The sequence below is a fragment of the Callospermophilus lateralis genome, chromosome 5 (genome assembly GCF_048772815.1).
Source record: "Callospermophilus lateralis isolate mCalLat2 chromosome 5, mCalLat2.hap1, whole genome shotgun sequence".
Classification (NCBI taxonomy): Eukaryota; Metazoa; Chordata; class Mammalia; order Rodentia; family Sciuridae; genus Callospermophilus; species Callospermophilus lateralis.
Genome location: NC_135309.1, coordinates 114,006,921 through 114,031,280, shown reverse-complemented (window position 1 = coordinate 114,031,280; position 24,360 = coordinate 114,006,921). Strand labels below are relative to the sequence as shown.

Here is a 24,360-nt window from a genome sequence, read left to right as displayed (position 1 = left end):
TGACATAGTTTTCTAAGTGGTTTCTGTAAGGTTGGATCCTGCCTGTCTTACATGTGGAAGTTCTCTGTTTGGGATTTACAGTGCCCTCTTCAGATAAATTTTTGGAAGAACTATGATTTTTCTGGATGTAGAATACAAAAATCATTGCTTTGTTGTTCCAGTTCCAGGGCCATGTTCTCCATGTTAGTCTGTGGCACTCCTTTTGGAGTTCTGCCTTCTGATAATATTTGTGACTTTGATTATCAGTCTATTTTAATTTTCTATTATTTTGCAGTTAGACTACAAGTGCAGTTATCATAAGTAGTATAAAGTCCAAATTTCCAACTCATGAGTCTTAAAGATCTTGAAAAAAGATGGCCTTTTTATTTAGTTCAGGACTGGAGGTAGAGAGCTTTTAAAATACTTTCTTAGCTCTGGAGCGTTTTAGCCTCCTGTCAGCAACACCTTCGTATCTTCTAAATGTTTTAAGGGAAAGAGAGATCATGAAAGACAGAAAATGGTCATGCTCCTTAACTCCACAGTCCTGGGAACCAGTCAAAGGAATAATAATGTTCTAGCCAGAGTAATCAGAGCAGATATGGCTAATAGATTTCAACTTGAGTTGAAATAAATGATTGATAGGGGCTGCCTGGAACAGCTGTGTTGGAAAGGGTTTTGAGGCCACATCTGGGTTCACAGGACAAAGTGTGATTAATGATGTCTGCCATGGTTACGAGAGGAGGTAGTGGTGATAGCCATGCCATGTATTTTAAATCCCTGAATAAGAATCTTCTGATGAATAGAACTATTCATCCATGAGGTTGCCAGATTGCAGCCGGAAGATTACAGCATAGTCCAACAGCATGGAGATAAGATGCTAATGCTATTTGGACTGATTTTATTCAACGTATGGCCAGAATGATTTTCTGATTTGCCAGAGCTAGTAAGTTGGAAAATACAGTATGTCATATCTGTGCTTCCACTGCTTGGTTCAAACTTAAACACAAGGCTGTAATACATCCCAGTGCAGACGCAAATAAGATATCACACAGAAAATGAAATGTTCAGCTGTTCAAATTATCATTATATAAAAAAAATCTTCTTGTATCCTAGAAGGTAGGGATGGATTTTTCTTGCTTTATGTTTTGTTGAGTCAGCATAGAGATATATATAAAAGAGAGTGATATTTGCCCATAATACCTCTGCCACAGATAAATATTGCAGAGGGAAGCCTTCTAGAGTCTTTTCTATGTAAATGTTTAAACTTAATGAGATCATATCACAATCCTGTTTTTAGCCAAAATTTTTAATTTAACAAAATTTAGATTTCTTTCTAAGTTAATATATATGAATAAATTCTAATATTTAATGGGTCAATAATATTCCATTATGTACATGTACCATTGTTCATTTAATCAAGCTTCTCAAGTTTTTCACACTTTGGTATAGTAAACAACATTTGATGAATATATTTTTGAGTCAATATTTGTACACTGAGAAGTCAGGAAAAAATAGAAATTTCTTCATTTTCTAAAAAAAAATTTGCTGGGTTAAATTCATAATTTTGTTTTGATTGTAAGGGATTTGCTTCTCTGAGTGAAGCTCCTGAACTACCTACCCACCGTCCATCCACCTGTCCACAGTCTTTCTCTTCTTTATGACATCGTGTAGTAGAGACCGTTATAATTCAAAGTTCAAAAGCAGGCATGTGCACTTGGGGCCTGTGGAGTGGAGCTAGAGATCATCAAGGGAGTTCTTTGATTCTATAAACCAATCACTAGTCCCGCTGTCCCAAGACTGCCGAGCTCTCAGAGGGACCAAGCATTCTGCTTTATATTTCCTAGCATGTGTGGGGCTCATGTTGACGATTCTTCAGTTCCTTTTGCTGATTAATCTCTGAGATTACCTACAGGTCTGTGGGTTTTGCAGGTTGGGCATAAATCCAGGGCTGGAGAAGTTTGGAAGAAGACTGGGCTGCTGCAATTGCTCGAATGAGGGGGAAGGCAGAGCATGGCCCCTCAGAGGGAAATGTTGTGAGGAGGTTTGAGTTAGGACCTCCTTTGGGGAAAACTCAAGCTCTCCATGTGTCAGGATGGTGTTATTTGTCGAAATGCCTTTCCTCTATTCCTCCTGAGGTATCTATCTCTTTATGCCATCCAATCATCTTTTCCCTTGACCTTCGACCTTCAAAAAGTCTCCTATGTCATTTATGGTACTTGTGCCAAGTGTTCAGGTTTGACTGAAAACCATCAAAATAAATGACTCATAAATCATAGTTAATAGATCTGTAAAAAGTAGGAAATTAAGCCTCACCCTATACCTACATATTGTATCGGTTTCATTTTCAAATCACAGCATAATATTTAATGATTCCTCCCTCAAAGGTTTCATTCTCCCCATAAATTGTTGTGTTGGTGCCTCATTAAAACTAGTAACCAAAGCAACTGGAACAACTACGTTTGTACATTGGAATGAAGGCTGAGTTAGAAGGCAAGATGGAAGACTGTTGGCTCCCACAATTTGTCAGGCGAGATTCCGAACACATCTGAGTTGGTGGTGAGTAGTCATTATTAGTAATAACTAAGTTTAGTTTCACACCTACAAAATCCTATGTGATGTGCACCCACATCACTTAGGAGAGTTGAAAAAGAGATATCTTTAAAAATTCACTTTGTTTTCTAAAAACATAAATAGTAGGATTTTTTTCTAAAAATGATATGAGTTCAAAAATAGGAAAAAAGAATCTAACATGATTGGGAAAATTAGAACAATACTGAAATTTATTTCTGGAAATCTTCCACCTGTAGTTTTATGCATGCGTGTGAGTGGTTTGCTCTCCAAATGTACCACATTACTCGGATCATGTGTTCTTTGTAACATATCTTGCTGTGAATGGGAATAGAAAGTTCTTTAATCAGCACGTGCACTAAGAATGCTGGGGTAACAGTAAGCAGCCAGGCTATGACCTGGCTTTAGATTCTGCTGTTCCAAGTGAACAGTCATGGGAAGTCATCTGAAAAAAAAAAAAAAAAGTCAAGACTCCCATGCTGACAGGTAGGGACTTCACCTGTATGGTCCCATGTATGTCTATTCCCATTTTAACAACACAGCCAGGGACAGGATATTAACATCTCAAGTGTCTCCCATTTCTGAATATAGGATGAAATGTGGGTGCTAAGCAATGGGTCTGGTCTGTGGGTCTGTCCTGACAATCTGGAAGGCAGCAGATTGTCTCCTGTGGGAGGAGCAGTTGAGGAGCTCTAGGATGAATAGGGTACTTAGAGTTGCTCATCAAAATAGCATAAGTCAAGAAACATCAGCCTAGGACCAAGGGTTAGGGACAGGGACCAAGAAGGTCACACTGGGAGTTCTTATCTACCAGAGTGACAAGTAGGATTTGCTTCAAAGTCTGGATCAGAGAGCCTAATTTTCTTGGCCTTGGATCATTTAGAAAAGAACTTAGAAATCAGTAGAAGTGCTGTTTTCATCTGTGATTTAATCCTAACCTGATAGGTCCAACCCAGATAATTACCTGTTACTTCCATTATTGTCCCTATACTTGAAAAATTTAAATTCCTTATTACCAAGCTAAATAAATAGATTTCAGTCCCTTTTCAATAGAAGTGGACTTTGCTATACAAAGTTTGGAATTGTGGCATAGTACCTGACACATCATTTTACAATGTTTTCCAATTTTAATAAAACATTTTTTAAAAATACAACTTTTAATGACTATGGTTTTTCACTAAAAAGATATTGCACATTAAATGGAGCAATTTCTAAACTATCTTATTTTTTATTATAATAAACTCTACAAGGAGCATCTCTAGTCATAAATATTTCTGATTTTTTTTAAGGGATTAACGTTAAAATCAGGCCAGCCTGGGGAATTTTATTTCAAAGATTTACATTTTAATTTATTTTTGATTTTGTTATTTGTAGTGCTGGGAGATAGAACCCAGTACTTTATGCTTACTAGGCAAATGTTCTACCATTGAGTCACATTCCTAGTCCTTAGTTTATTTTTTAAAAATTGATATTATGCTGTACGTATGAATTGCCACCCAGACTTTTCATTTAGCAAATTGTGAGCATTATTTCAGATCATTAAATATCAATTGAAAACATACTGTGTGTGTGTGTATGTGTGTGGCCACATGATAACTTGCCTTCTGGATATTCTGTTATCCCCTTATTTGGCCATTCTCCTATTATTGAATAATTCATTCATTTATACATTTTTGGTATTATACATATTGCTACTATAAATATCCTCATACAGATATTTCATTTAATTAAGAAAAAAAAGAATTGAATAATGAACTTTTGCATCCCTCACTCTGCCCCAACAATTATCAGCAACTATCAGCAGGTGGCCAATCTTGTTTTGCCTGTAACCTTCAAATCTCCACTTCCCAGCGGATTACTGTGAAGCAAACAGCACAGGATGTTTTTGTTTCTTAAGGAACAATAGGAAAGTGATCATCTGAGGCAGGTAACAACATTACAGTCTCTTTTTGTGGCCATAACTGACGTTTCTAACTCAATAATTACTAGAACAGTATAAGAGGTTTCACCAAAAGTAAAAAACAACATTCTCAGAAAGTGTGGCTTTTCAAAGTAAACACATTATTCTTAATTCCATTTTAGTAAATTTTAGGTTATGCTTGATTATCTGAGAGGAAAGAAGTCATCATGGGATAGTCTACCCAGACTATTTGAAATGAAGGAAGAAATTGCTGCTGTTTCTAGATGAACTAATGTCACCTCATGAATTTTCATAAGTGGTAAAAACGAAGTAGAATTAAAAATAACTAGAAGACATATTTACTTTACACATTCCATAAAATTTCCTATAACTCCATTTTATGCTTTTAGTGCTGGAAATAGAAAGAGAGTGAAATATAGTTCAGACAAGGAGAGAAATTGTCCAATGTGATCTTGCAGAAATTAGTGACAGGTTTTAGAGTGTGGTGTGCCACGAACCCACCCACTCTGAGGCATGTGAGGAAGACAAAAGCTAAAAAAATACCCCTAAGATAGATCAGGTGTAAGTATAGTCACTTCTCTTTCATATAATCCCACCAAATTATCTTTGTACATAAAATTGTCAGCTCTTCTTCAACCCCATGGTCCAACTTCCTCATAGTAGCTCTGTCTCTAGCTCTCCTTCATCAACAAATATGCATTGTTTCCTCAAGGAGGCTCCAAGAAGGTATTGAACCATTGTTTTTTAATCTTCCATTCACCATAATAAATCAAAATTAATTTTCCAACCATAGAATCAATATTTCTTTAGTTCTGTGTTTTTGTTTTCCTTACAGGACTAGAGATCGAACCCAGGGCCTTTGCATGCTAGGCAAATTCTTACCATTGAGCTACACCCCAGCATTAGTTCTGTTTTTTAATTCCATTCATATAATTCCTCTTTTCTTCCCTTATCATATAAGCACTTTGGCCTCTCTTTGAAGCAGATGCAGTTTTCTGTTCTTTTCATGCATTCTTTAGTAGCTTTTTGTTTTTTTTTAATCTATTTCTCCACCAATGTTATTTTCCTAACTTTGTTGAATCTTCAGACTGGTATCTAAGATTTGATTGCTCTTACTTACCAACTTCTCTACCTTGCCTTCCTCTTGCAAACAAAATGAGAACACCACTGTCAAGGCATTGTATTCATGCCTAAAATGATTGCCTTCCTTTTCTGCCAATGGAAATTAGCCTAACTAAGTTGGTACTATATCTTCTCTAAAAAAAATCATAAACTCTAAGTAGAGAAGAAAACTTTTTTTTTTTTTTTTTTTTTTTTGGTACTGGGGATTGAACCCAGGGGCACTCAACCACTGAACCACATCCCCAGCCCTATCTTGTATTTTATTTAGAGACAGGGTCTCAATTGAGTTGCTTAGCACCTCCTCCTTGCTGAGGCTGGCTTTGAACTTATGTTCCTTTTGATAAACTTTGTTTTGTTGCCTCCTCTACTTGGAAGGCAATTTTTCATGTGAAATCATAGTAGAGGATTATTGCTAGAAGATGGGGAGGCCAGTAAGGTTTACTGAGAAGAACTATCTATTCTCTGGTTTGGGGAAGAGAGTGCCCTGGGGCGTTCAGGCTGTGATTGCAAAGACACTGCGTGTCTACATATTTCTCTCAATTTCCACTAAGATTTCTGGGGAGATAAAAGAGGAATACAGATGAGTTCTTAAAAAACAAGAACTAGAACTTGTCGAGAACTGCTTGAGTGGCAGGCGGGACAAATAAGCAATTATAGGAATGTTCCTTAATGAGAAACAGGTAAAGTTCTGTCAAGGCGAGAGTGGTCCAGAAACGTGAGGTTTAATTCTTGGGAAGATAAAGGGTAAATTCATTCTGTATAAACTCAGAATAAACCCAGAATTAAATTAAGTGGTGCTTAATCACGAAAGTTATGAGACAGGAGAACATCAATGTATTAAGTGGCTGACATTTTTTTTAGTCATATCAAATTTATATGTCCTATTTAAACAGAGCAATTAGTAATACTAATAAATATTTGTACTTGTCTCTTAATAAAGAGTTTCACTTTCATGTAAAGAAGCATAATTATAGGTAGAAACATACTTATCTGTATGTCTCATTTAATAATGCCTATGGGACATCATTTTTGGGGGCAGAAAAGTTATAACCACCAACAAAATAGCTCATGCTATTTGTAACTTAAATGTTCGTAGTTTAAGACCAAGTAATGGACTAAAGAGTCCTTTAAAACCCAAAGTTACTAAATTGTAGCAAATGCCCAGCCAACTAAAAGGTATTTTTCTAACTTGACATTCTCTTAACAATCATCAGCGAATATTTTAAATGATATGACTTGATCACTTACACTGTACACAACCAGTATAAGCACATAAGAACTTTTGTAATGCTATCCAATGTATGTTTTTGTTTGTGAAATGTCTTTGTTTTTCTGTTTCCTCCCCATTGTATCAATATGTTTTTGTTTGTGAAATGTCTTTGTTTTTCTGTTTCCTCCCCATTGTACCAATGGCATTTATGAGTAAAGAAATAGTGAGTATAGTATCAAATAAAGCAATTTTCACATTCAGCAAAGTTTTCAAAGTCCAGAGCAGAGTGACTACTCTGAACACCAAAACATTTTTATTTTTTATTTTTAAGAGCTAGACTCTTAAGAGAGAATAGGTTTGGGGAGAGTTCTTCAAAATCTGTCTTCATCTATCAAGTTCTATGACCTGAATTGATATAAACTTAACGAATTTATACTATGAACTCTAAAGAAGGCCCTTGTCTAATAGGGCCCCAGGATAGCAGAGTAGCGATGACCAACGGAAGTGTCTACTGTCCTTAGAATTCTGCCTACCATGATGCAGGACATGGTAAGCAGCTAAGAAGACAGTAAAAGAGGGATGACTAGCAGACATGAGAGAAAAGAACAGAGGTGATTCTGTTTGCATGGATCAACAACTGTGGGCATGATGGGACCTCAGATGTTAGCAATGGGTATAGCAAAGACAAAGTCTGGCACTCAAGAACTAGAGGGATGATCTACATCTGAGCAGAGTCCAGAGGGAACAGCAGACACTGTGAGAAACATCCATGCCAGGACCATGCATAAGCACCCCTTCCATAGAAGGGAAGACAAAGTTGAATGAGTAGATCCTGGATTTGAGCATGCATTTTTTTGAAATGTGTTTTAAAACAAAGGAACTGAATTACATGCAAGGTGATAATATTTGCTCTATTAGAAGAAAAGAGATGCAAATAATTAGTATCAGATAGCAAGAAATAATTTTAGCTTTCTACATCTGAGTTTTGTTAACTACCAGAAATTCAAATTTGCAACATAAACAACCCCTTGCCACAAAGAACTCATAACTTTAGTGAGAGCTTAATGTTAACAGTCAGCGCAAAGTTCTTTTACTCAATTCAGGATAGAAATCACACAACTCTTTTTGATGTTACCAATTGGTGTTACCAGCTCATCGGAAGATTCTTTTGCTTTGATTTGAGATAGAAATTACAAAGAGGCAAGCAATACTATCCAAACGAGGCTTCATTGAGGATTATTCTCAAGCAAAAGGGAGTCAGTGTATGGGGAAGGGTTTCCGGGGCTGCTTGCTGAGTACTTGAGGGGCAAACTTAATATAGACGAGAAGGGTGGGCCCTTGAAGGCTTACAGTCAGCTGTTGTACGTGATCTCAGAATTTCTGCATGTCTTGTCAGAACTTTGCTTTTGGCACAGGGGGTTGTACTTGACATAGCAATCTTCCCACTTGGCTTGTAAAAAATTATGGCAGTTCTCACTACCCCCACCCAAAGAAGGTCATCAATCTATGGTATACAGGCATATCCCACAGATGGGAATTGCTGGAAAACTGTGAGGAGGAGTCAGCAGCTCCTGCATCTGGTCATTGATGGCAACAGTTCTTCAAAAGAAGCTTGTTCTCTGATACGAAACCAGAGGTGGGGGACTCAGGGCCATCCGAACTCTGTCTCATTAATACTTAACAGTGTTTCAAAATAAATGCCCCTTACTGCAATAAACGGATGACAGAAACAAGTCTAAATGAAAATTGTGCTTTTCAGTCGTGACTGTATATGGTCTTCATAGCATTTGGCAGAATTGATTCCTCTCTGCTCCTTGAAACACTAATTTACCTTGATTTTGGTGACTCAGAAACTCTGGTGTACTTATTTTTCTCTGATTTCACTATTTGTAGGAAATTCTTCCTTTACCTTGCAAATGTGTGTGCCTAGTTCATCCTAGTCTCTCCATCTTGGAGGTATTTGAGTCATGGGGGCAGAACCCTCATGAATGGCTAATGTTTTTATTGTGGGAATGGGCTGTATATTGCAGGAATTAAGGTCCTCTTTTATTTCTTTCACAGGTGCTTTCTTGTCCTTTTCCTTTTTTTAAATTTCTTTTTTTTAAACAAGGAGTTGATATAGCACAAGGCCCTCACCAGATGTGGCTGTGCAGTCTTGATACAAAATAAACCTATTTTACTTATAAATTACTCAATTGTGGGTATTCTGTTATCACATCAGAAAATGTACTAAGACATGGGGTTAGTGTCTTTCTCAAAGCCTGTTGCTTTCCCAACATCCAGCACAATATTTGCTTCAGTTAAAGTTGTTGTTGTTTTTTTTTTTTTAAATGAATAAGAGCAAAGACTAATCGCTTTGGAATTTAGAGCAGTGAGTGATACCCTGGGTTTGGATAGTAAAGAAGAGAATCGATGGAGTATCCTAATTACTATTGATGCATAACATATTACCCCCAAATTTAGTAATTTTAAAGAATCATTTATTTTGCTTGTGATTTGGGAGTCAGGAACTTGGGAAATGTTTGACAAATTGACCCTGTGATGGTGACTGAGGCTGCAGTCATCTTCAGGCTTGACTGGTGTCAGGCTGACTCCCTCCTAGACTGGCCATGACGTAGGAGTTCAGCTGGCCTCTCCACCAGACTGTACCTGAGGTCTCGCCAACATATTTGGACTTCTGTGGTGCCTGACATCCTCCAGAGCAAGCATTCCAAGAAAAGCAGACAGAAGCTAATGGCCATTTGTGGTAGCACCTTGGATCTTACGTGGCAATCCTTCTGATGCATTCTGTTGGTTAAAAGCAAATCCCTAAGGTCCACCCAGGCTTCAGAGGGGACCTAAACCCCACCGATCAGTGGGAGGAGCGTTAAAGAATTGGAGGATGTGTTTTAAAACTGCCAACCAGAGGAACAGATTTTGGTTAAGTTCTGTTAGGTACATAGACTTTGAGTAGTTGTCAGAGATTTTAATTTGTGGAAAGAGAGATTCTGAAGAGAATTGTAGGTGTACAAACACTTATGGGACAGGGGCTACAGCAGAGTATGAGTCACATTGAATAATCCAGTTTGGCTAGAGCATAAGTTTTTTTTTTTTTTGGGGGGGGGGGGGGGCGGGCAGCTCTGGGAAGTGATCCTGGAAAGATACTGGGCCTTACGTGCTTGTCTAGGAATCTTGTTCTTTCTTATTAGCATGAGGTAGCCCTCAAGAGACAGAAGAGCCGCCTGATCAAAGCAGTATTTCTGGAAGATTACTCTGGCCCAGGAGTTCTTGAGAAACTGGAAGGGCTGGACTAGAAGAAGCAGGAATTCATTAAGAAGGCTCGTACATTCATCTCAGAGGTGATGGGCCCCTGCCTAAGTCTGAAAAGTGGAACTTAACATGGAAAAGAGGAACACAGGGTGGAGTTATGTAAAGAAAAAGTCAAGTCTGGAGGACCAGCAGGTATGGAGGGAATCACCTGCTTCCTATGGAAGCAACACAGCGGAGCTCGGGTGCCCTGTGCAGCTCTGAGGAGCTCTTCAACTGGGAGCTCCTGCTCCTACATCAGGTATCAGATTGAAAAAGTAAAGTTAATCTTCATCCAAGCAATATGATTATGGTTTGAAATTAAGAACTGCAATAGTGGGAAGATGATATCAAGGGGAAGCAGTTTTCAAAATTTCTCCCTGGTCTCTCCTCCCTGTCGCCCACTTAATAAGTATCATATGTTAAATCTGTACATTTGATGCCACCATAACTATAAGTTTATGTTTGCTTTATAAAAACCATTTAAGCTGGGCATGGTGACATGTGCCTGTAATCCCAGGGTCTCAGGAGGTTGAGGCAGGCTGATCACAAGTTCAAAGCCAGCCTCAGCAAAAGTGAGGCACAAAGCAATTCAGTGAGACCCTGTCTCTAAATAAAATGCAAAATAGGGCTGGTATGAGGCTCAGTGGTCAAGTGCCCCTAAATTCAATCCATGGTACCAAAACAAAACAAAACAAAACAAAAAAACATTCAAGAAAACAAAACAAAAGGGTAACATGAAGAACAACAAGAAGCAATGATTGAATTCCATACTCTGGCATTTTACCTTATTCAGGACACACTCTCAGTTTCCCGTCTTGATGATCCATATTTCCTTTGGTACAAATGGGCTGAGCCATGGCAATCACTCACTGTTGTTATTTATGGTCCATTCCATGGCTTTGAAATTAAGTTGACATCCAGTGTTAGTAGATATTCATTACCTTTCTAAAATGCCATTTAGAAAACTGATTGCTTGGGGACTCGACAGCAAAAAAGGGGACATTTCATACTCCGATGGTTGACCCTGTTCATAAAATGCTACTCTTAGAAATTCTCCCATTCAGGCATTTATGGTATATACTACTACTTCTACCAGTAGGCTGGGCTGACTCTCCTGGGCTCCTTTGCATCTTTCTATTTTAAAACAATCTTTTTCTTCTTTCTAGAGAAAAGCTTTTGTGTTCTGTAAAATATTATGCATGTTGACAGCAAGACATAAATAATGAACCATCTAAAGCAACATTCCAGCTAGCTAACACAATGTGAGAGGTTTATTTATATTGGATTAAAAAAACTAACACCAACAGATGAAAAGAGAAGAAGAAACAACCCAGTAGAAATAAAAGAATAAGAAATAAACAAGTCTTTCTTCATAAAGAATATCCCATGTATGGATGCCTGTGAGGCTCAGAAATCACTCAGTCCTAGAAGTTGTGAGCCAAGTCTTCTCTAATGTGCTTTTCTTTCCCCCAAAGAAGTCATAACAGGAATATATATAGATCTATAATGCCTTTCTGTTGGGGAAATGAAAGTACTTTCAAAACAATCTCATAACATTGTGATGGGGGAAATGATGGCAGGTTTTATATTACCTCTAGCATACAGGTGATGGAGGCCCTGATAAATGGAGTCGGTGGCAAAGTCACAAATAGATGCTAGGCCTTCTGATGTACAGTTAGGACTTCGGTAGTTAAATGAAAAATATGTTTCTGGTTTGCTCAGCCTTTTCTCATCTTTCAGAGAGAACCTTTCTGATCAGGTTTAACCCTTGCTCTTCCTGCACATACATGTCCCCCTACACACAAGAGATAAGGCTCAGATCTTAAATTTTATATTGCAAAATTATATCACAAACAACAAGTGATAAGATAAAAAAAATTTAAAAATTAGCTGGAGACCAATAGAGTAGAGGAAGGGGATTGACAGGGACGGAAGGGAACATGGGGAATGAAATCTATCAAATTATCCTATGTCTGTGTGCAATAGTACTACAATAAATGTCACTTCTATATATACTTATAATGTACTAATTAAAATAACAATAGAAAGGATATCAGTAGAGTAGAGCAGGCAGATCAGGAAGGGGTGAAAGGAGATATACTGGAGGATGTGATTGATCAATTTATGTCATAGACAAATATAACATCATGAATTCCACTATTATGTATGATTATAAAACATACATAAAATTAAAAATAAAATTCAGTTGGAGAGTCAAACTTATAGAAGTGGAAGGTAAAATGTTGGTTTCTAGGGGCCGGGGGCAGGGGAAATGGGGCACTGCTGTCTAAAGTATGTAAAGTTTCAGTTCTGTAAAATGAAAAAGTTTGAGAACTTCTGTAAAACTTTGTATTTATACGTAATGTACCATACACTTAATATTTTTTAAGAGGGTAGATTTCATTTAGTTATTTTCTTCAGCCCAATAAAAATATTTAGTTGGTGTGCACTGTCCTCTAATAAATAGCTTTATGGTAAGAAATGGATCTACTACAACTTGGCGGGTACAGGGTTTATTACTGTCTAGGGGTCACATACCTGTTTGAAATCTGATGAAAGCTATTGATGATTGTTCCACAAAGATGCACATGCACATTTTTATGGTCCCTGAAACCAGTGTCACCTTCAGTGGTTCCATGATTGCCTTAGTTAAAAACCCAATATGGTAGGAAAAAACATGGTCTTTAGTCAGACCTTGCATTAAATCCTAGTCCCACTTTGTGACTTTGAGAAAAACAACTCAATTTCTCAGCACTGATTTCCTTATCTGTAAAATGAGTATTATAACCTTCAATTGGGGTTTTTGAGGAGATTAAATACATAATGCACATAAAGCATTTAGCTCAGTGTCTGCTGTAGAGTGTGTTCAGTACATGATCATTCTTTTCCCTTGTGAGATATTTAGTGGGGCAACGACTCTGCTGTTGGAGAAGCCATCAGAAGGCACCCATCTACCTGACATCTGAAGGTATTATGCCAGAGGGCAGGCTGGCACAATTAATCAAAGGCTGGAGCCTTTTAAAGTCTAAATTATGCTGGTTTACCCTGTTAGCCAAATCTTTTGACACTCCTTCTGCATTATAATGGTTCTCCATGGTGTGAATCCCATCTTCCCAAGATAGAATGCAAAACTCCCACATTTCTGTTTCCTTGCCTCCAGAGTGCAGTCATGTGACTTAGTTCTGCTAATCAGATGCACATACAGAGATGTAGATACAAAAGTGATTTATATGAAGGAGCAGGTGGGGTGCAGGGCATCAATTTCACAGGCACAGATGGTGGGAGAGGCAGCGTGGTTCTGGAATCATCAGGAGCAGCAATTCCCTTTCCTGCCAGTTCTACATTGAGGTTCTGGGGGTTGTTCCTGCAAGCTCACTCCAGAGCCTGTTTTTCAGTTCTTCTGACCCTTCAGCCCCTTAGAATACAAATTTGAAAACAAGTATTGCTTGGAATGAAGCAAGCAATCTCAAAAAAAAAAAAAAAAAAAAAAAAAAAAACAACAACAACAAAAAAAAAACAAAAAACAAAAAATAACTCAGACAGTTCTAATACTTTTAATAAATCATTTCCCACTTAAACCACCTAGAATAGATTCAATGGTTTGGCAACTAAGAACCCTTTCACAATGCCAAAATATCCCACCATTTCATTTCATCTCTCTGCCTACCACAATGATGCTCGTCCGTTAATTTTGCAATGTGATGAAGTATAACACAGGGTCTAATATTCTTTCATGTGGATGGAGTTGACAGACAACAGACGAATGGGCCTTTTTATAAATGAGAGCACCAGTATTCCTACCCTGACTAGGATCTTGAATGCTGTTTCTTGGGCTGCCTGCAGGGAGATTCTTGTAGCTGTAGTCCAAAAGGCTTCTATAGTTTTCCTTCTACCAGATTCACATTGCAAACAGTGTTTAATTTGGCTGTTTAAAGAAGTGGGAGGAAACGTCTACAAGTAAGACAAAATAATAATGGTTTGAACTGAAGGTTTTATGCAATTATTATTTTATTAAAAGGAGAGACTCTTCAGGAAAGAAGCTATTTTACTTCATAAGCATTTTTTTTTTTTTACACTCCAAAAGTATTTAACCTTCTTTTCATCTAACTATACAGGTTTTAGATTGAGTTTACTTTTTTCACCTCCCCCCCAACAAACAGACATTTAGTAAAGCTAGTTAGAATTCACATTGTGGCAATAGTCACAAATTTATTCCGTAGGTGTTTATCATGAACTATTGTATTGAGCAGACATTGTGCTGGGCTATCACATAGGATATGCTATATATATAAGAGATGGTATGCTCTTGCCCTCTAGATTCTGTAACCTAGTTAGAAGACATAATTCCAACATGGTGCAGTGATAGGATCTGTTCTTGCCAGAACTGGAAAAAAATCTGCTCTTTCTGCCAGTGTACTCTTTTTTTTTTTTTCCTTTAAAGTATTTTAACCTTCAGTAAGAGAGATTTTTATTCTTATACTTGTAATGTTAATGGTTTCCTAACATTTGGAGGAATGAAGATCCTTATTACATCTTTTAGTATTACTAATAGCTTTTGGATTGCATTCAGACATCTTACTCCCACCTGGACTGGTGACCAGACGATTCAGGTCAGCACTCCTGTATTTCTAGGGTTCCTCGCTAACAAGAAACAGCTGACTTTAGCTAACTCAATCAGAAGGAAGTTTCTTTGGTGTCTCAGAGAATCAAAGGAAGAGTTAGAGAAAAGGACTTGAGAAAAGTACTGGAAACACAGCCAACTCTGGATGTTCTTAATAGGAGTTAATTGATTATCTTGTTCAGACATTTCAGCCAGGTTATTCTTCTCAAGATTTAAAGTCCAAGGATAGCTCATCTGGAATTGACAAGGCTATGACTATTCAAAGGAAATAGGCAAGTCCTTAAGAATAAATTGGGATGCTCTTACCAAAAGGAGGCAACCCAGTTTCAAAGATGTCTATCATTATGTGGATGCTCCAAGTATGTGGCTCCTATAGTATGACCATGGACATTTTCCTGGGTTGATGTTGGGCAGTATCATTGATGTTGCTACTTATAGTGGGATTCCTGCTCCAAGATGGGCCATTTGATGAGGATAAGATAAGAAAGCAATATTTTCCTTGAATAAAGAGAAATGAGGAAGGAAAGAGTTTGATCATTGAGGGCTGGAGTAGTAGTTCTCAACCTTAGCTACCACTAGAACCATCTTGGAACCTATGCTTTTTAATTATGCATTTTGAACTAATTTTAGACTTATAGAAAAGTTGTTAAAATGGTACAAAGAGTTTCCATATTACCCTTACACTTTCCCCTAATGATAACATAATTATAACCATAATTATCAAGAATATGCAACTGACATTGGTACAATATTATCAACTAAATTGTAGATTTGATTCCGATTTCACTATATTTTCCATAAAATATCTTTTAACTTTTATTTATTTTTTCCAAGATTCTGTTCAAGATCCCACCCTGTAGTTAGTTGTTGCTTCTTAATCTCTGTAGTGATTCCTCACACTTTATCTTTAATGACCTTGATACTTAGAATAGTATCGATTCTGTATAATGCTCCTCAATTTGGTTAGCTGTGTTTTCTCATAATTGGAGTGAGATTATGTATTTTTAAAAGAACATCAGAAAAATGACAACATCCTTACCCCTCACTAGGGCAAAACAACCTCATTTTTCTGATATGGTTAAGTTGATGTCTGTTGAGTTTCTCCATTGTGAAGTCTCTCTTTGCTTTGTATTGATGAGTGTCTTGGGGAAGTTCTTTGAATCTATGAAAATCCTTTTCAAATTCTGCCTGACGATTTTAGCACATATTTTTTTTATCTTGTCAACCCAAAACATTTATGGCTGTGTTGTTTCCCTAATGGTGATCTTCTTATCACTCTTTGCCCTACCTTTATCAATAGGAATTCTATTGTGAGGCAGAGCTGTTTCTGCTTCCCCAGTTACTCTTTATTTCAGCATTTATTTATAAGTCTGGACTCACAGGTATATATAAACTCTGATTTAAAATCCAACACCATCATCATCTGTTGCTCAAATTATTCCAGCATAGCCACCGAGAGTGCCTTTAGGTTGGCACTTGTGTTCTTCTTCTGATGAAGTTCCATCTTTCTTTGAGTATTTCTTCAACTTGTGATGCCAGAATTTTTTTTTAGGCTCATCTTGTATCTTCCCTGTCTCAGTCCTAAAATCAACCACTTCTCAGGTAGGGAACTTGTTAAATCGTGGTGTCAAACCCTAACCCAAACCAAGCAAGTATGAGGATCTTGGAGGTGGGACCCAAGCATCAGTATTTTGCAAAGCTCCCTGGGTAATGCCAATGTACCCCTGAGTTTGAGAACCAGTCGACTAGTGCAGTGTTTTCTTACTTTCTTGTGCCTATGAAGCCAATGGGGATCTTGTTTAGGTTCTGTTTGAATAGGTCTAGGGCAAGGACCCAGATTCTGCATTTCTAATAGGCTTCCATGTAACTTATTGGCAGACCACTAAGAGGAAAGGGGCTAGAAGGAAATATTTCCTGAAGTACAAAAAGTTCTTGAAAACTACCCTTGGGTAGCAAGGGCTGGGGAAGGAGTCTGTATTTGCTAGGGTGTTGTTTGTATTCTAATTGTTGGGGTTAGAGGTGGAAGAAACTATTTGCCATGCAGTGTAGACAAAATTAAGGAGATTGCTTTAAGAATTGAAAATGGAATATGGAGGTATTTGAAAGTAAATCTCTATAATGAATAAAAACAAGTAAATGTGTTTACTTGTCTTCTATTTCTCAATAGGCAGAGTACTGAATAAGTCTTTTTGAAAAATGAAGAGTGATAATAAAAGAACATTTCATGCCAAAAGCATAACAAAAAATCCCAGATGTGAATATCCATCTTGGAAAGACAAATGAAAACACTGGTATCTTCTGTGGGAAGTAGGTCACCATTTTGAATTTTGTTTGAACAGAATCCTCGGGGGGAACAGTGTCGTGTGTGTGTGTGTGTGTGTGTGTGTGTGTGTGTGTGTGTGTTTTGTTTCCAGCTGTTTTTAGAACATTCCTGTCCACCAGCTGCTAAGCTACTTTTGCCTCAAGATGACTGATCTCCAATAGAATAAAAAGATGTCCAAGTAGACAAACTGAGGTTGGTCAAGTTCATTCTAGCCACTTTTTACAGAGGTGTGTGCATTTACCTTGTGAAATCATGTGCATTTACCTTGATTTCAAATCATCTTCAGCATCTTCAAGCCTTAGGTTACTTTATATTTATGGGGATGACCCTGAAAACAATAGAGATTCTAAGAACTTTGGGTAAGGCCATAGGACCCGTATCCAGAGTCCCTCATGATCTGATGTAAGTGCTCCACATATGACATCCTAAACATTGGGAAATATTGATCCAAGAGATCAGATCAGCATACACAGTATACATCCTCTTTGGACCATCAAAGGCATGTGGCTTTTTTTTTTTTAATGCTTTGGAATGAAATGTTCTTTTATTATCATTCTTCATTTTTCAATTTTTTTTTTAATCCAGGGGCACTTAACCACTGAGCCACATCCCCAGCCCTTTTTATTTTTTATTTTGAGACAGAGCCTTGCTAAATTACTGAGGCTGGCCTTGAACTTGAGATCCGCCTCCCTTAGCCTCCCAGGTTGCTATGATTACATGCATGTGCCACCATGCCTAGCTAAAGAGTGTTTTAATTTGCTAACAAAACTTGGTTTCCCATTGTCTCAGCCTCTAGATTAGAGAATTGGACCACTGCAATTTATATTATTATCCTTCCTCCACTATTTTTTCCCACCATCATTTAAACTTCTTCTACTTATCTTCTGGAAGGGTGCTATAACCCACCCTTCCCTAGAGCCTCAGACACAAACAAAAGCTTCAGAAACCATCATGGTGTTTATCATGCTGCATTCTCAGGTGTAAGTCAGAAAATCCAGTCCAGGCTATCTTTTGCTAGAGGTTTATTCTGTCTCAAAATTGTACTTTTGTAGACTCAAGGGCAGTAGACAAGTCCATAATTACTAACAATAGTAAAAATAATTCACCAAAGATGTATAATATCATCGTCTTAATAATCCAAAGATAATCTGACATTTTGCATTTTCAGTGCATTAGTCAGAAACATGTTAACTTGTGATTTTGCAAAAAATGTTCATTCTGAGTTCATGATATTCTAATTTTATGTATATAAGAAAGAATAATCAATAGTTTCTGTTTTTTTTTAAGTCCTAAACATAAGTTTGTTAGAAAGTTTACGACATTGGGAATAGATGAAGGGTGTGATGACTTGTGCTGGAACATCTTCCATCTGACAGAGTTGACATTCACTTGACCCCATCCACACAGCAGAGACTGGCAGAGGACACAAAGATTCCCAGAGGTGATGTCTCCTATCTCTTCAGAGACCAATACAGAAACCAAGGCTAGTGTTCAATGAGAAAACACAATGAACACTTACTTGGTGTATAGGGGTACTCTTCTCTGAACCAAACTCTTGGGAGCACATCCAAAAGGATGTAGAGAGGCTGATTGTGTTGTAGTAGGCTGACCTTGTCCCTCCTAGTCTCTAGGGCTGATTGGTTCTATCATTATGTGAATCTATTTGCTTCCCAGGAGTTACTATGTCTTTAAAAAAAAAAATTTTTTTTTTTTGGCTTTGGCCTACAGTGACATTACAGGAAAAAAAAAATTAAAAAGAGCCATGTTTTTGCACTCTTTTCTGGCCCCAAAGATGCCAACATTAGAGGTATCTATGGTGAGTCCTCTTAGAAGGGGATATTTTTTGGATGCTGAGGAAAATGGTTATAATTTAACTAATAAGAAAGGAAAGTTGAACTGTAGGATTTAGATGAATCTAAACTGATTTTGGCCCAGTGGTTTGGCCATACCCCAGGATCTGTCCATGGGTCTAATTGGGATAATTTTAGGGAACTATCCTGACCTCTGATCATCTTCTATTTATAGAATTCTCCTTTGCGTTTGCCCAGTTCTGGATTGGAAACTCTTAGCCTGAACTACAGTCACTAACAAATGTAGAGATGATCAGGTATACTTTGAAACTCTAGGTGTTAAAGTATGAAAAACATTTAGTGCCTCACATCTTGCATCCTTATTTTAAATAAAATGTAATAAGAATTTCTGACTGCATTGCTTATAGGAAGGGAAAATATTGTTTTGTGAAATTTTATTTGTGTATGTATGCATGTATGTATGTATGAGTGCCACGAGTTACAAGGTAAAATATATCTATTTGGGATTAAGGTTTTAAAAATTCAAGAACTACTATTTCATACTTGACTTTGATCTGCAAAGATTCAGAGCATGCGTGATGTTTAAGTCTGGATCCTGGTCCCAACTCTTGGTAGCTGTGTGATGGTGGGCAATTATTTAACTTCTCTGTGCCATAATTTTCACATATCTCAAATATGTGATATGAGAATAATAAGAGTAGCTATCTCACTGGGTTGATATATGGATTCAGCATAGTAACATCTGTAAAGTGCTTAAAACCTTGCTTGACATGAAGTAACTTGTGTCTTTGGAAAAAATTGATCTGTGCTTAAGTTTATTTTTTTTCACATTTTCAATCAATACAACAAAGCCATATGGATATTTATTATCTACATATACATAGATACTTGGAAAAGTTGACTGTTCTGAGTGGGTATTATTTTGGGATGCTTAAGAGTGCTTTGGAACCATATTGCTGGGTTCAAACCACAGCTGCACCACTAGCTTGCTGTGTGACCTCTGGCAAATTATTTGATTTTGTATGTCCTCAGTTTCTTTATCTGTAAAGTGGGCTTAGTAAAATATATCTCAAAGGGTGGTTGCCAGGATTAAGTGAGACCATCCATAGAAGATGCTTAGGGCTCAAGCAGTAACTATTATCATTCTCACTGTTAGTAATTCAGACCATGTCCTTGCTGCATTCTTCCCAGTGTACTGAAAGGCGATCCCTCCTCTTCTTCTATGTGAATGGCTTGCTTAAATCATCATTTCAGTTCAGCTGTGCTGAATCAACCACATAGGGGCTTAGATAAAGACCAATACTCCTGACGAGGAAAGTCATTGTGAGCCCAGGGGTGGATTCAGACCGCCCCACTGAGCTCCCTCTTCAGCCTCACTCTCACAACTTAGCCAAGTCACTAGAATCGTTCTTTTGCCTCAGCAGGTCTTCACATCCCTGTGGATAATTCTGAAGCGTCACAATGCAAGCCTGACAGCCAGAATCCATTTTGCAGTACAGTTGTCTATGGCAAGAGAGAATATCATATTGCCTTCCCCTTCATGTGGGGGGAGGAAACTGATCAGGACAAAGTTGCTGTCCAATATGATGAAGCGCTTTGTCTGATGTATCACTTGTAAAAACTGCAGAAGCATAAAATGGCTCATTAACTGAAGGAGCTTGCAACTTGAGTTCTTCAGTTCTTAAGAACCTTCGGCAAAGCTATTCTGACAAAGAGTAATCTAAGATTCTGGAGGACTCTTGGGCTTGAAGACCTGCTTGTGTATTTCTGTTATTCTCCCCTCTTCTCCCATGGCAATGTGTCTTTAAAAATAAATAATGGAGCAATATCATGTAATATCACTTTCTTGCCTTGACCATAAGATCCTTAAGGGTAGGAGACCTGCCTTATTCATCTTTGTATCCCCTGCAAGCACCTGGCACACATCTCAATCAACGTCTGTGGAGCTGAAGTGGCTGAATTTGTACCTCAGATCAAGGAGATTATAATTGGACTAGAGCTGAAGGCAAGCCAGGAAATATTTCTTTCCTGCTGAACTGAGAGCTGGCTTTCAAGGAGATTCAAGTAGCCCCAAAGGCTCCATCCTCCAGCCCCAGGGAAGGTATAAAGGTGATTCTATTGGTGCCTTTGGTGAAAGTTCTTTCTCTTAGTTCTTACAGAATAGGAAAATAAAGCACCCTTTTCTGCATCTTGGTGGTTTGCGATCCAGGGTTCAGAGACAGAAAATTGGAAATGTGAACTTTTTTCATCCTCTGCCTAGATGAGGATGTAGACAGATGGCTAGGAACACAGAGCCTGTTCTAATTCAACTTGGTCCTAATTAAATACAGGGGTATATTTGTTATTTTCCTTCCTTCCAAAAGGTGTAAGTCTTTGACTTAACTTTTTTAGTTTATAAGCAGAAACACAGACAAAATGAGCTTTTGGAACTCTCCATATCTATTTACCTCTCTCTCTCTCTCTCTCTCTCTCTCTCTCTATATATATATATATATATATATATATATATATATATATATATATATATATAATCTCCTGTCCAAGGCTAGACAACATTAATATTAATGTTTCCTTTTACAGTTGAGGAAACTGAGGCCCAAGGAGGTTAAATACAAAATGAGAAGTTGGAAGTCAGCTCGGTTTGGATGCACTCTCTATACCACCAACTTCCTTCTATTCCCTGAGCAGGCTGGTGAGTGCGCGTATGTGTGCGTGACTGTGCAAGTGTTTCCCTTTTTCTTTATAAAACTCTCCTTCTCTTGATCAGTTTTCTCCTTTCTACTTTTTTGAGACAAAGTCCAGTTCTTCTCCAAGGTCCAAGGTCTCACCACCCCCTCAGCCATTTCTCTGGCATCCCAAGGACGGCCAGCCACTCCCCCGCTAAGTTCGGAGTCCCTGCGCTTGACTCTGATTCCGGGGTCCGCTCCCACCCTCCAGGGACTTGCGCTTTGTCGCGATCCCCCCCTGCGCCTCACCGATCCTCCGGGACTCGGGTGCCCGCGCTTCGGCCCCGCCTCCTCTACCTGACGCCCGCGCCGCCGGGGGCGCCGCAGCCTCCGCCCATCGGCCCGCCTGCTTTGCCATTGGTTCTCGGTGCTGCCCGTCTCCTCCGCTGGGTCCCGGAGGCAGGTTTTGCCCGAGAAGCCGCAGTCCCGGCGGCTCGGGCGCAGCGCGGGAGGACAGTGGAGCGCATAGTGCGGATCTGAGCGGGCATGTCCCCCCTCGCGGGAGTCCCCGTCGGCCGCCGGGCCCAAGCAACTGCTAACTTGGTGGCGGGTTCCCGCGGCCCTGCCGTGGCTACGTAGTGGCCGGCGGGGCTCCCCGGAGCCTGGGAGCGGCAGTGCGATCTAGCCGGAGCCCAGCAGCCCACGGCTTCCCCGGAGGTGCCGAGTGCGCGTGGCTCCCGCTGCACCTCGGGCAGCACTTTGGCCAACTGGGAAATGGGGGAGAAAGTTTCGGAGGCGCCAGAGCCGGTGGCCCGTGGCTGTAGTGGCCACGGCGCTCGGACTCTTGCCCCTGCGGCAGCCGCCTCGTCCTCGATGGGCGCTTCCTCCGCCGAGTCTTCCTCGGGCTCTGAAACTCTTTCCGAGGAAGGGGAGCTGGGCGGCTTCTCCCGCAAGTCGCAGCAGCCTGCGCCGCCGGGCGGCGCCCTGGGTGCCCGACCGCCCGCCGCGTGGACTCCCGCGCGCGTGGTGCTGGAGCATGGAGTCCCTACATTGCCGCTGCCACTCGGAGGAGCCGCGCCACCCGCGCCCGGGGGCAGCAGCGCGTCCCAGGAAGAGCAGGACGAGGAGGTGGGCCCCGCTTTTTCCCAACTCGCCCCCTCAGGGTTCCGACAGCCGGGCGATCGCCGCTCCCCGTCCTATGCATATGCGGTGGACAGGGGCGCCCAGTGGCATGGAGAGGGGAGGCATACCTAGTTGACCCAGTGTAATTGACAGTTAGGAGCCTTTCGGGAGGGTCATTGACTTCCCTGTGGCTGTTACCTCAGAGTGTGTGTGTGTGTGTGTGTGTGTGTGTGTGTGTGTGTGTGTGTGGTGTCTGTCTGTCTACCATTGCTGCCTGATGGCGTGCTTTAAAATGTCAAAGTTGCAAACTCCTTAATGTCTGTGTGTGTTTGCGTCAGTCAGCGAAGGGATGCTATCTGGACGTCTGACTTGTACCCACAACTGAGATCTGATTCTTCGGAGTCAGGGTTGCTAAGCACTGACTTGGGTGCGCTTGGGTGGAGAGGGGGAGATGGTGCTTGGGGCAGGGAGGGAGCTTAGCCGCGAAGTTGCAAGGCGAGGTCTCACTGGCGTCAGCCCCAGAGATCGCCAATGGGTGGTTTTGGCGGGTCGCTGCAGCACGCATCCTCTGGGATAGGAGAATTTACAGTGCTCTTCCAGCAGTACCTCAGTTCAGATTCGGACTTGTTTCCAGGGTGTTCAGAGGAGTGCAATCACTGAACCTAGTAGGAAACTCCTACCTTGTTCGGAGGACTTGGTCCTAGTTTCCTGGAAGAATGTCCATTTAGAACTTGTGGGCCCCTTCTTGACTGAGCTTCGGGGTTCACCTAGCTCCTAACTCTGCTTTGTTTCTGCTTTGAAGGACAGTGAATGAAGTATAAGGTTCTTTGTGACTCTAAGATTGTTTGCTTTGGACGTTCCTTGTGGGGAAGTCATTCTAATTAGGCAGGGCCATAAATAAAACATGACCTTGTGAAATTAATTCCTGAGTGCCAGAGTGGTTAGCTTGTAAGTAATTGTCTTTGTCCCGAGAAGAATCAAACTGAGGCCAATGTCCTGTTGGTAGATTTCTGGTTCCCCCTCTTGGAAGCAAAGACTGAATCTGGCATCAGGGGTGTGAAGGAAGTCCTAGCCTGGCTGAGATGGAATGAACTGTAGCTGGTGGTTGGTCAAGCCTCCTACAGTAACCATGACCCATTCCCCAATGCCTCTGGGGATTACAAGGATCCCAGTCTGGTGCCTTGGCTTTCTAGAACTGCTTCTGATGAGTGTGAGACCTTGGGCCCGATTCATTCTGCAGGTTCCATTCTCTAATCTGTATAATGAGAAACTTCAAGGTAAAGTTCATTTCCACACTACTACTACTTTTTCTGATCAGGAATTTTGGATGGATCCAAAGTTCCAGATTGATCCTAGTGGCAGTATGCCGGAAGTTTGTTGAGTGCCACACTTACACAATGATTTGTCATGGCAGAGAGATGACCAAATCCTGTACTGTAACAGCATTCCTCATTGGTATTCATCCTGTAACTTCTGACCCAACTTGTAGAGATGAGCACACTGTCACTGGGAAGCTGGGAGTATAACTTAAAGATTTACCACTAGATCCTAAGCTAGTGTTTTCAGGGTAGAAAAGATGGTAGAATTAATTGTCCTGTGTTTTCTGTTTAGCTAAATGGTAAATGGCAAGGTCTGGCAGATGGAGGGGAATGGGAGTTGGGAACTTCTCACTTTTGATCCCAATTCTGTAGTTGATTTATCATCTGGCGTCAGGGTGACAATATTTTAC

General features: G+C 39.8%; 1 protein-coding gene across 3 annotated transcripts in view; it reads left to right on the top strand.

Moving 5' to 3' along the window:
* The first annotated feature begins 22,006 nt into the window (after positions 1 to 22,006).
* Mast4 (microtubule associated serine/threonine kinase family member 4) overlaps positions 22,007 to 24,360 on the top strand; it is a 552,573-nt gene continuing 550,219 nt past the window's right edge. For all 3 annotated transcript variants that reach the window (XM_076857186.2, XM_076857189.2, XM_076857185.2), the window contains exon 1: positions 22,007 to 22,637. In XM_076857186.2, the coding sequence (XP_076713301.2) occupies positions 22,284 to 22,637 (354 nt within the window). In that variant the 5' untranslated portion in view covers positions 22,007 to 22,283. The remainder of the gene's footprint in view (positions 22,638 to 24,360) is intronic.